The sequence below is a fragment of the Misgurnus anguillicaudatus genome, chromosome 15 (genome assembly GCF_027580225.2).
Source record: "Misgurnus anguillicaudatus chromosome 15, ASM2758022v2, whole genome shotgun sequence".
NCBI classification, from domain to species: Eukaryota; Metazoa; Chordata; class Actinopteri; order Cypriniformes; family Cobitidae; genus Misgurnus; species Misgurnus anguillicaudatus.
In genome coordinates, this window is record NC_073351.2 from 23,936,822 (window position 1) to 23,948,917 (window position 12,096).

Genomic DNA, 12,096 nt, shown 5'->3' on the forward strand with positions numbered 1-12,096 from the left:
ACGTTGTGATTGGCCTGAAGTCCTCTGACATCAGCAGGAAATGTTATGCACCTTACCATGTTTGAAAGATTTGCACACAATGCAATGCTAAGAGGAGTTAACTTACAGGCTGTGAGTCCAAAGCATAGACTGTAAAAAAAGATGGACGACGGCCGTTCGCTCTCTTCCATTGAAGCTGCCAGTGTCCCGATACGGCGCTGACATCTTGGGTCTTGAGTCTGCGCAGTAGCGATTTCGGGACCAGTCCTGCGCAGTAGTGAGCCGGAGGCAAAGCTGCGAAATCAAGGCCCCGCCCTCGCTCTTGCAGAATGCACATATTACAGCTGTCAATCATGATGTGACACTAAAAACAAACTTATTTTGAAAATAAACACTTTAATTTACATCAGCGTGATGTAAAAAAACCTACAGCAAATGACACCAGCTTTGGAAAAAAAGATAATTGAAGTGTAATTAAATTGTTTAGTCTCAAGTCCCATTGAATAACATGGGGGAGGCGGGGTTTATGACCTATACTAGGACCAGTCACTGGGGGGCGATCGAGACGTTTTGGCTTCACTTTTCAGGGCTTGTGCGGCACGCTTGGTCCAAAGTGGGGGGAAATTATGATAATGTCGGCTTTGTCTACATCACCAATCCTAGTGTTGCCTACAATCCACAGTGTTTGTTGTAGTCCAAGAATAGAGATTTACATTGGAAACGATAACTCGCGTGATCGTTTACTTTGGCGTTTGTACCTTTTGCATATCGTTAACATGTACTAATACACACTTACACACCAAAGGAAATGTAAAAACGTGAATCGGACAATAGGTGCTCTTTAACCCCTCCTGTAATCTTGGATTGGATGGAACAAAGTCTTAAAGTCAAAATAAAATTGAAATGAAAAATTTTTTGGGGGGGATATTCTCAGCAACATGACCCAACATCAAACGATCCAATCATTTCTCAAAGGACGAATTCAAGTCCATCTCTACATTTTTTCATTTCAGAAGCCGTTTTAGTTGGATATACGTCACCACGTGGAAAATAAGACAATCACTACTTCCGTTTCATGCCGACTTTAAACCAAGATCTTTTGAAACATCTTGATTGGTCTAGTTATCAGACATAGAGACCAATCGGGATACAATCTGTTCTCGCTTTGTCTTGTCGCTTTCATCAGACTAATATTTGAACCTGACCTCTCTAAACTGCATCTCTCAAATGATTGATTTCTGGAATTTTTTACATTATTTGCTGGGATTGAGGAGCCGTTATCAATATGCGGGAAAGGTGGGATGTCTGCATTAGATTTGATCAGTTATGGTTTAGCCAATCCTTTTGTGCACACTTCATAACACGCATGCTTACACGCTCACTGCGTCACACACAGACAATAGCAAACACACACAGACTTGGTCAAAAAAGCTTCATATTTACAGGACGACATATATCGGTCATCAATCTTTTTGAAAACATGCCCCCTCGAGGGGTGGAGGAGGGTAAAGCGTGCTAACAGACGGACTCAGACCCCCATCGACCCCCACCTTCGTGTCTCCCTGCAGCTGCTCCTCTGCACTGCCAGTTAACACAGTTGGGGGGGAGTTAACTCTCTTCATACTTTGATTTACTTCAATTCTCTTTCTCAATCCACTCCTGCGTGGCCCATGTGTGAGCAGAGAGAGATTTAGAGAGACGGGGGTCAAAGGTTCTCGCTTGCTCTATTTTTGATGTGCCTTTGTTGCCAGCGGGCATTACTGGCAGAATAAGGCATTGAAATGAATGTATGAGTGTTTTATGAAGGCCTCAGTCTGCTGCGAGCTGTAGCAGGTGTTGTTCTTAGTCTTAACATCATGACAGCTGTCGCATGTGTGTCCTGCTGTTGTCATTTCCACTTTTTTGGTACATTCTGTCATCTTGTGTTCACCTCTAGGGTTACAGAAAAATCAAAGATAGGTTATTTTATAAAGGGGGATACATCTTAACTCTTTACAGGAATAGTCACTCATACTGTTCCTCGTATTGGTTCTTTGCAGAAGCCGGAATTTCGAGTCTGTGATTTTTTTGAGCAGAATCAGGCTGATATATGAACCGGTTTAACTTAACAATGAATTTAACTTGTGTAATGTGACATTCCTGAGTGAAACAGATTATTAAGATAATAAGATTTAAAAAATAAAGTAGGGTGGGAATTAATTGTATTTGTTGGGATTGGATTGTTAAAAAGTAGATAATTTTTTTTCTCCACTCCATAAGTAAAAAATAAATAAAGCGTGTTTTTTATAAAACAATATGTTTACTTTATTTATTTATCATGTTTCCATCATGCATTAGTAATGATAAGTATTAGGAAATCATGTTCTTAATATTGGCACAACTTCAGATCATGACACTTTTTCTTTGCATGTCATTAAAGGGAGAGTATGCAGCTATTTATGCTTTCAGACTTATTAACTCTTTCACCGCCATTGACGAGATATCTCGTCAATTAAGAGAAACCGCTTCCCCGCCAATGACGAGATTTTCCGTCTTTCCACAATACCGCTGTTATCCACCAGGTGGCGCACATCCGCAACTTATACAACCCGGAAGTAGCGCCTCACGTGAAAGAGAAAGAACTCCATGTATGTTTTAAAGATCGCTCTGCATCTGATCTCTATCAAAAGTCTTTCACAAAAATGGAATTATCTCAGCTTTTTGCTCAAAATTGAGTGTTTTTGAAGAAACCTACCCATGTTTGAGAGGTGATTACAAGAGAACTAATGAAGGTAGGATGAAACGTTTTTTTTGTTTGAAAGCAGAGGGTCTGTTCTTTCATCTGATATATTGTTTGTTTATATATTTAAAGAAGAACATTTTCTGGAAGGCATTAAACTTTTGTGAAAATCATGAAAAATGCTGGCGCTGGCTGGCAACTTTTTTTTTAAACGCTGGCGGGGAAAGAGTTAAAGGACTAGTCCATTTTCTTTAAAAAAATCCAGATAATTAAAATCCTTTTTCTCTCCACACTTGTAAACACTGGGGCGTAGTTTCGCATACATCATCCGTGACCTCTTGATGTGATGACGTATTGCGTGAGGTCGCGCTGGCACATCACAGGACCCGGAGATAGATGAGAAGTTGTGGTTTAAAAGTGTATATTTTTTATTTAAAAAATGACAATCGTTCACTAGATAAGCTCCTTATGCTTTGTTTGGGATCGTTTAGAGTCCTTTGAAAAAAATGTTAAGTGTTGATCAAAGTGTTAAGTGTTGGGGTCCATTGAAGTCCATTAAAATTAGAAAAATCCTGGAATGTTTTCCTCAAAAAACATAATTTCTTCTCGACTGAACAAAGAAAGACATCAACATTTTGGATGACATGGTGGTGAGTAAATTATCTGGATTAATGTTAATTGACTAATCCTTTAACACTGTTCCAGAGTTGGATTCCTTATGCTAAACATAGGCAAAGTGTTAAAAAAACATTTGGACATATGACTGTGCAGAGTATTTCTGTGCCATATGCACTTTGCCATGGTTTGTACAAGTTTTGGAAAAAAAAAATTCGATCATAAAAAGATTCATACAAAACAATCTTGCTTTATTTCTATTTCAGTGCAGGAAGTACAGTGGAAGTCCTTATATGGGCACATTAAAGGGGACTTTTTCCATGTTTAACTGCTATAATTTGTCCTCAGTGCTTCTATCAACCTAGAAAATGTGTAAATGAACAACCCAGTAACTTAGTTTTAGTAAATCATTCTCTGCAAACATGTTAAAAAAGGTCATTGAAATCTGGCTCCCCTTGTGATGTCAGAAGGGGATATTATGGCCCCTTAATCTGCACTATCCAACCACAGCACTGTCATTTAGTGCAGAGATCAGCTCATTTGCATTTAAAAGGACAAAACCAAAAACAGTTTTTGCTCACATCTATATTTTAACATGCCAAAATAAATGATCTATATGCTATTTTAAGCTAAAACTTTACATATATACTCTAGGGAAACCAAAGATTTATTTTACATTGTGAAAGTCTTGAAAAATGTCCCCTTTAACTGGAATAGCGCGCGCACACACACCAACCAACAGGTAACATGAAATCAACGTCACTAAAGAAGTGTGTTGTTGATTGTGAGGGAAATTTGAGCTTGTTTAATGAACCCAGCCTTATGGAAACAATGGATATAGTTTGTTTATCTGGGGTAGCAGCAGAGTTGTGCGTGTGTGTTTGTTTAACGCTGGATTTTGTTGGAATGGGGCGGATCCAACCGAGTCACGAGTCGCAGGCGGTAAGTAAAACTACATCAAATGTCTGTGTTTTGTTTGCAATCGGCACGTAAGTGCATATAATGTAAACAACATGAACATGTAGTGAATCATTGGTTATCCAGAGATAGTGGGATAATGTTTTGTGTGTTGCTTGCTCGTGACTCGCCTGCAGTACGCCTCGAGGGGGTTGAGTTTATTTGGAAAAAAATCGGTAAAGCTGATCTGTCTTTTATAAATCTGATAAAACTAAAGACTCTACAGGTACTCAAGATTAACATGAGATAAGCAGAAACAGTGTGTGTTATGTGAGCTTTAACAGTCTAGTCACATGACCTGTGGCCAGCAAGGGCAATGTAAATAATAGCGAGCCTTGCAAGAACACAAAACACAGTCAAAAAATAGACCCATACATACTCTCTAAGTAAATACACTGTGAAGCTTATTACATTATGTATTGTTTAATACCAAGACTGCACCTTATGGTTGCCTTCCAAAATTAAAATAGCACCTGCTGCTCTCCCCCATAGCTGGACACCTATGGCATCATTCTATATCACAAAATTCTCCATTATTACCTCTCTCTCTTTCTTTTATTCTTTCTTTTTTCTTTTCAGTTATTTTTCTTCAGCCACAATGTCTGTCATTTTCTTTAATAAAAACTGAGCAGAGGAGATAAAAGAAGATGGGTACTATAATATTTTACTGCAATTTTCTCTCTCTAATTTACTTTATGGAATAATATGATGCTATCGTTGTTTGAATGCAGTTCATTACCAGTCAGTCAAAGCACTGATAATATTACGTGATGTTTGCACACAGTTATATCACTTTTATTCTCTCCTTGTGTATCAGACCGTAATGCAGACAGAAAAGAAGAGGATTCTGGGATTGCGGCTCCTCCAGATATGCCCATTGTTATCGATCACATCGCTCTTAAAGATATTCTTGGCCCACCACTTTTTGAAATGGAGGTTAGTATCAAATAAATGTCTGAAAGCTTTGTCTCTTCAGGAAATCTTTTTCAAGTATTCATTGCATGCACTTACCATCCCACCTTTGTGTACCAACCCGGTGAAATGGCAAGACAACAATAAGACACAAGCGTTTTATAGGTTCTTCTTTTCTGTAGCTGGAGGTTCAAATGAACCACGGCTCGGGGCAAATGTTACCCGAAGTGATAAACCTCCACCCCAAATGTTTAAGTAATAAATGTCTTTGTTGTCATTCCTCTATTTTATATTAACAAAGTAGCCATTGTTTCAATTATTTTCCTTTTAAGTAATAAACTTAAGCGTTTATACTACCGTAATTTTCCTGGCTGATCATAATTTAAAGTTTCAACTTTATATAAAAACTTTATTTTACCACTTGTTCTTTTAGATATGAGAGTATTGCCATTACCACTATTTTTGATTTGCCTGTAAACCTTCAGGACCGCTGCGCTTCAGCCCTCTTGTGTGCTGTAGTGTGCAGTTGTGTTTCTCAGTAATGCAGGCATGCATTCCGGTCATGCTTATGGAAAAAGGGCAGGGAAAGATCCAAGTCAGTACGAGGAGAGCCAGAGTCAGCCAGTTTGAGTTCATGGCAATTTTCTCCCACCAACCCTTGTGTTAGTGCTCTACTGTCTACTGCTGGCTTTTTAAGTAACTGTAACAGTAGCTTTACTTTGATGCATTAACAGTAGACGAAAGTTTATAGGTTTTTAGAAAGAGATGTTGTTTCAGTTCTCAGTAGTCTCTGTGGACTATTTTAATGATTTAAGTCCTCCCATATGTTGGGCCTGCTGTTAGGGGAGTTTTATGCATGTTCGTGTATTTAGGTATCGGAGCGTCTGACCCTACCAGGCGTGGCGGTAGGGCTGGCCTGGACTCCGATGGGTGGAGAGATCATGTTTGTAGAGGCCAGCCGTATGGAAGGGGAGGGGCAGCTGACTCTGACCGGACAGCTAGGCGATGTCATGAAAGAATCGGCCCATCTAGCTATCAGTTGGCTCCGCAGCAATGCCAAAACATACAACCTCACTAATGGTAAGTTATAGACATTTCCAAAAAAACAGTTTTGGTTATTAATGCTGCACTGCAAAAAATGACTTTCTTATTTAGTATTTTTGTCTCGTTTTCAGTAAAAATAACAAAAATTAAGATGTATTTTCTTGATCAGCAAAATTACCTAAAAAAAATAAAACTAGTTTTTAGACAAAAAATTTGTGTTTAAAACAAGCACAAAAAAATCTGCCAATGGAATAAGAAATGTTTTCTTGAAATAAGTTAACTTTTTTCGTAAACACTTATTCAAAAAAAAAAAGTCTTATTCCATTGGCATTTTTTTGTGCTTGTTTTAAGCACATTTGTCATTTTTTGCATGGTCAATAGCCGGGCTTTCTACAGATGCAAACAGCACCTTTCGCTGGTTGTTGATTTTTTTGTGTATACCGTACACTGCAAAAAATGATTTTCAAGAAAAAAAATTCTTATTATTTTTTTTCTTGTTTTCAGTAAAAATATCTACAAATTCTTAAATTAAGATGCTTTTTCTTGATGAGCAAAATAACAAAAAAAGTTTTTTTTTTAGACCAAAAAATCTAATTTAAGTGATTTTGTGCATAAAATAAGCAAAAAAAAAATCTGCCAATGGGGTAAGCAAATTCTTCTTGAATTTTTCTTGAATTTAGATTCGATAAAAAAGATTGTTTTGCTTACCCCATTGGCAGATTTGTTTGCTTGTTTTATGAACAAAATCACTTACATTTATATTTTTGGTCTAAAATCTAGATTTATTTTCTTGGGTCGTTTTGCTCATCAAGGAAAAGCATCTTAATTTAAGAATTTGTAGATATTTTTACTGAAAACTAGACAAAAATACTAAGAATTTTTTTCTTGAAAATCATTTTTTGCAGTGTTGTCTTTTATTTAAATACAGTGCAAAAAATGACTTTCTTACTTAGTATTTTTGTCTTGTTTTGAGTAGAAAATCTAAAAATTCTAAAATCAAGATGCATTTTCTTGATGAGCAAATTCACCTAAGAAAAAAAATATAACTTTAAGACAAAAATATAAAATTTAAGAGAATTTGTGCTTAAAACAAGCAAAAAATCTGCCAATAGGCTGAAAAAAAATGAAATAAGTTTACTTTAAACACCTAATTCACCCCATTGGCCGATATTTTTGCTTTTTTTTAAAGCACAAATTCACTTAAATTTTATATTTTTCATCTAAAAACTAGACTTATTTTCTTAAATCAAGATGCATTTTCTTGATGAGCAAAATGATCTAAGAATTTTTTGATATTTGTACTGAAAACAAGACAAAAATACTAAGTAAAAGTCATTTTTGCAGTGTAATTGTTATTATTAACTACATTAGGGCTGAGAAATATATCAGATATTATATATTATCGAGAAATTTGTGCTGAAGATACAAATTTGTGCAATACCGTAAAAATTACCCATGTAATAAAAAATATTAAGTGGTCAATAGCTTATATATGAAGAGTTTCATTGCAAAACGAAATAAATCCATTTTTTTTACATTTTCTCAAAACATGTTTATTATTATGTTATCATGTTGTTATTTTGTTTTATAATGCTACTTAGCTGTATTTTTTAAGTTTTTATGAACCAACTGCAGTTGAATTGATATTAATTGGAATGCACAACCAAAAAATTAGATTTCTGAAAAATTAAAAAAACGGAGTTATCTTGTTATGCAACGAAACTCTTCATATGTATAAAGTTACAGTTTAGAGTTCAGCTTTGAAAGACACATTTGTGTCCTTTAATATTTTTATGATGTTGTTATCTTTACATTACGTATGTAAAATTTTTAAAGCAATTAAAGGTGCAGTGTGTAAATTTTAGCGGCATCTCGTGGTGAGGTTGCGAATTGCAACCAACAGCTCAGTCCACTGCTCACCCTTCACTTTTTAACTCACAGAGAAGTTACGGTAGCCGCCCTGGAAAAACATGTCTTGGTCGGCTTAGTAAAACTTAATAAAAAGTTTGTCCATTAAGGGTTTCTGTAGAAACATGGCGGCACAAAATGGCGACTTCCATGTAAGGGGACCCTCGTGTATGTAGATAAAACGTCTCATTCTAAGGTAATAAAAACATAACAGGTCATTATAAAAAGGTCTTTATACACTCCTGAAACGTTTTGTATATTATTATGCATTTCTATCAAGAGATCTTTCTAAAAATTACACACTGCACCTTTAAGCACTCGAAAGCTGTTAAAGTGCTTTGTTAGACACAAACCAGGCACAACACAGTCTCTTGCACCTTATTGGTTACATAGTACACGCTTTCAAACCTATACACCAATGACAACATAGCCACATCCTACCATTGGTAAAACAGAAATACAAACCCTAAAAACTTATTCTAAAGCCTAAATTGTATTCACTGATTTTTTTATATTTGTCTGTTTGAAACATGCAGGCAGCACTGATCCTCTGGAGGGCACCGACATCCACTTGCACTTCCCAGCAGGTTCTGTCACTAAGGATGGACCCTCGGCCGGTGTTACCATAGTAACGTGCCTTGCCTCATTGTTGAGCAGGCGCCTGGTGCGCTCTGATGTGGGGATGACCGGAGAGATCACTCTTAGAGGACTGGTGCTGCCGGTAAGAAACATAAAACTATAGCTATTTTACAATAACACCCATAAGAAGATACATGGGGGGGGGGTGTATCTGTATTTTTGTGTTTATTTTGGAATGAGCAGAGTATATTGTTTTTTATATGTAATGTTAAATGGAGCTGAGAGTACTGTCATCATATTGGTTTGTAAAAACACATCTAATCTGACAAAGTGCTTAAAAATAAACATGCAAGAGGTGGCGATATTTGATCTTTTTGGCAAAAATTGATCACTGAAGCTTTTTGTGGACAGACTTTGTGATTGGGCAAATTCCAGTTTGAAGCTTATATGCAGTGGTTCAGTCTGTTTTCTGTTAAATAATAGTAAATTATTATTTAAAAGTCGTTCATCATCAGTCATTTATATAGACGTATTGTCTGAGCCTACAGAATGGATCTTGTCTCTTGACAGGTGGGAGGTATAAAGGATAAAGTCTTGGCAGCTCACCGCGCCAATCTGAAACGAGTTATCATCCCCAAACGCAACGAGAAGGACTTGGAGGAAATACCCGCCCATGTGCGGGCAGACCTGGATTTTGTTTTTGCCAGCACATTGGATGATGTATTGAATGCAGCTTTTGATGGGGGCTTCCCATCCACTGTCAGTCAGCCACAAATTGCTAGCAAACTTTGACACAGTACTACAGATGCACACAAGCCTGAGACTTTTCTTTTTTGAACACATCAGCACTACTAATCTGTGAATACTGGCTTATAATTCAGATTAAACTATTTAGATCCCTTACTTCTTTCTAATTTAATAACAACTGACAACATCTATTGTATGTAGTATCATTTTGTTTGCGAGTTGATATCGACTAAATATCCACAGATTTTTTATAAAAATGTGATATTTAGTGCAGGGGTTTTCAAACTGTGGGTCAGGACCTATTGGTGGATCACACAGTGGGATAAGGTGGGTCATGCAAAGTCACTTGGCTGTTGCTGTGAATGACAGTTTAGTCCATTTAATGACTTGCAATGACAATTATTTTGATATAATAGATGAATTTGATATGGCAATTAAACGTCAATTTCATTAATGAAATGACAAGGAAATAAACACTACTCAATAAAAATGTTTGCTCATAATTTTATTTTCCTTATAAAATATGTTGTGGTTCCAGAGATAGAATATTTATGTAGCAAAATGAAAATTTTGGAAATGCCTGGCTTGCACTTAAAATTTGATTAATGATATGCAAATGCATTTTAAATTAATAAAGTTCTTCAATGTTCACATTTAGAGTTCATGTTTTCACCCATTTTTTGGTCAAAAGTTTATATTTATATTTTAAAGACTACATATGAAGAGTTTCGTTGCAAAACAAGATAACCACCATTTTTTTAATTGTTCAGAAATCTCGTTTTTTGGTTGTGCATTCCAATTAATTTCAATTCAACTGCAGTTGGTTTGTTTTGATTTAAACCTTCATAACTTAAAAAATACAGCTAAGTAGCACCATAAAACAAAATAATAACATGATAACATAATAATAAACATGTTTTGACAAAAATGTAAAAAAATGGATTTATCTCGTTTTGCAACGAAACTCTTCATATACTCTTTATCAGGCATCTGATGAGCCTGCTGTGCCATGGGTAAAGTTGATATTTTAAGTAAATTTGGATATGTTATATGGTGTGCCACCTTTACATTTAATCCTCTCACTTGGTTTTTGGTCGAGCACCCATTTGAGTTTGATGTGCGTGGTTTTGTTTTCTTTATATTTATAAAACATTAAATATTCCCTGGCCTGTAGTTTAGTTAACGTATTGTACGTGATCAAACTTGTATTGCAGCTTTCTGTCATGACCGTTAAAATGCTTTGTCTTACTATGACAACTACACCACGTTTCAGTTTGCAATTTTCATTACGAAATCTAAATATGTGGCTTACTGCAAACAGATCCTATGTTTGCCTTTCGTGTAGGAGATCAGCGCATTCTTGTTTGATGACATTTATACCTGAATGACAGCTCTGACCTGAAAACATAAGGCGTGTTTAGAAACGTTTTGTGATGGAGGCAGTTTCACAGAGGCAGGTTGGATCCACACTGAGAGTATGATGATGATAATAGTGATAAATAATGGTAATAGTTGACAATAAGGTTCCATTTGTTAACATAATTTAATTGTGTTGCTGTAGCTCAAATGTTAAAGCATTGCATTACCATGTATAATGTATATGGTTACTTTAGATAAAAACATGCGTAAAAATAACATTATTAACCATGAACAATACTGATACAGCATTTATTAGTGTTAACTTATAATGTTAATTAAAAAAAAATCAAACATTGTAGATTGTAGGCTATTAGTTAATGCACAGTGAACAAATACATTTACAAACAATTGTATTGACAATTAAATAATTAATAAATGCTGTAAAAGTACATTGGTTATTGCTTTAAGGTCTTGCGTATTAACATAATTCATATTGTCAAGAGTTGCCAAAAAGCAGCTCCTTTCCGCACAAATTACTTTAGCATACAGCAGAAACCTTTGTATTATTACGTTAATGTGTCAGAAAAATCCTGAGCATCAAAACACTCTAAATTACTCTGATCATAGTAATAACAATGAAAGGAATTTGCCTTCTGGGAAAAACAGCATATGGGACATGCATGAAAATGACCCACAGAAGTCATTAGTCATGAGGAAATTGACAATACAATTATACTGACACTTCATAATTTGCTTAAAAGTACTACACTCTTTGGGTTTAAAGGGACACTCCACTTTTTTTGAGGATGGGCTCATTTTCCAGCTTCCCTAGAGTTAAACATTTTATTTTTACCGTTTTGGAATCCATTCAGCCGATCTCCAAGTCTGGTGGTAGCACTTTTAGCATAGCTTAGCATAATCCATTGAATCTGATTAGACCATTAGCATCACGCTAAAAAATCCCAATGAGTTTCTATATTTTTCCTATTTAAAACTTGACTCTTCTGTAGTTCCATTGTGTACCAGCGAAAAAATAAAAGTTGTGATTTTCTAGGCCGATATGGCTAGGAACTATACTCTCATTCCGGCGTAATAATCAAGGACGTTGCTGCCGTACCATGGATACAACAGGCGCAATGATATTACACAGTGCCCGAAAATAGTCCTCTGCTATTGAAAGATCCTAAGGGGACTATTTGGTAATTTTTGAGTGCTATGCTAATGGTCTAACCAGATTCAATAAAATGCTTCATAGAAAATGTGATCTTACGAACACT

At 35.9% G+C, this 12,096-nt stretch overlaps 1 protein-coding gene across 1 annotated transcript in view; it reads left to right on the plus strand.

Moving 5' to 3' along the window:
- Positions 1-10,111, plus strand: part of lonp2 (lon peptidase 2, peroxisomal) — a 31,431-nt gene extending 21,320 nt beyond the window's left edge. The window contains exons 12-15 of the mRNA XM_055174289.2: positions 5,088-5,206; positions 6,055-6,262; positions 8,671-8,855; positions 9,284-10,111. Of these exons, the coding sequence (XP_055030264.2) occupies positions 5,088-5,206; positions 6,055-6,262; positions 8,671-8,855; positions 9,284-9,505 (734 nt within the window). The 3' untranslated portion in view covers positions 9,506-10,111. The remainder of the gene's footprint in view (positions 1-5,087; positions 5,207-6,054; positions 6,263-8,670; positions 8,856-9,283) is intronic.
- The last annotated feature ends 1,985 nt before the right edge of the window (positions 10,112-12,096 follow it).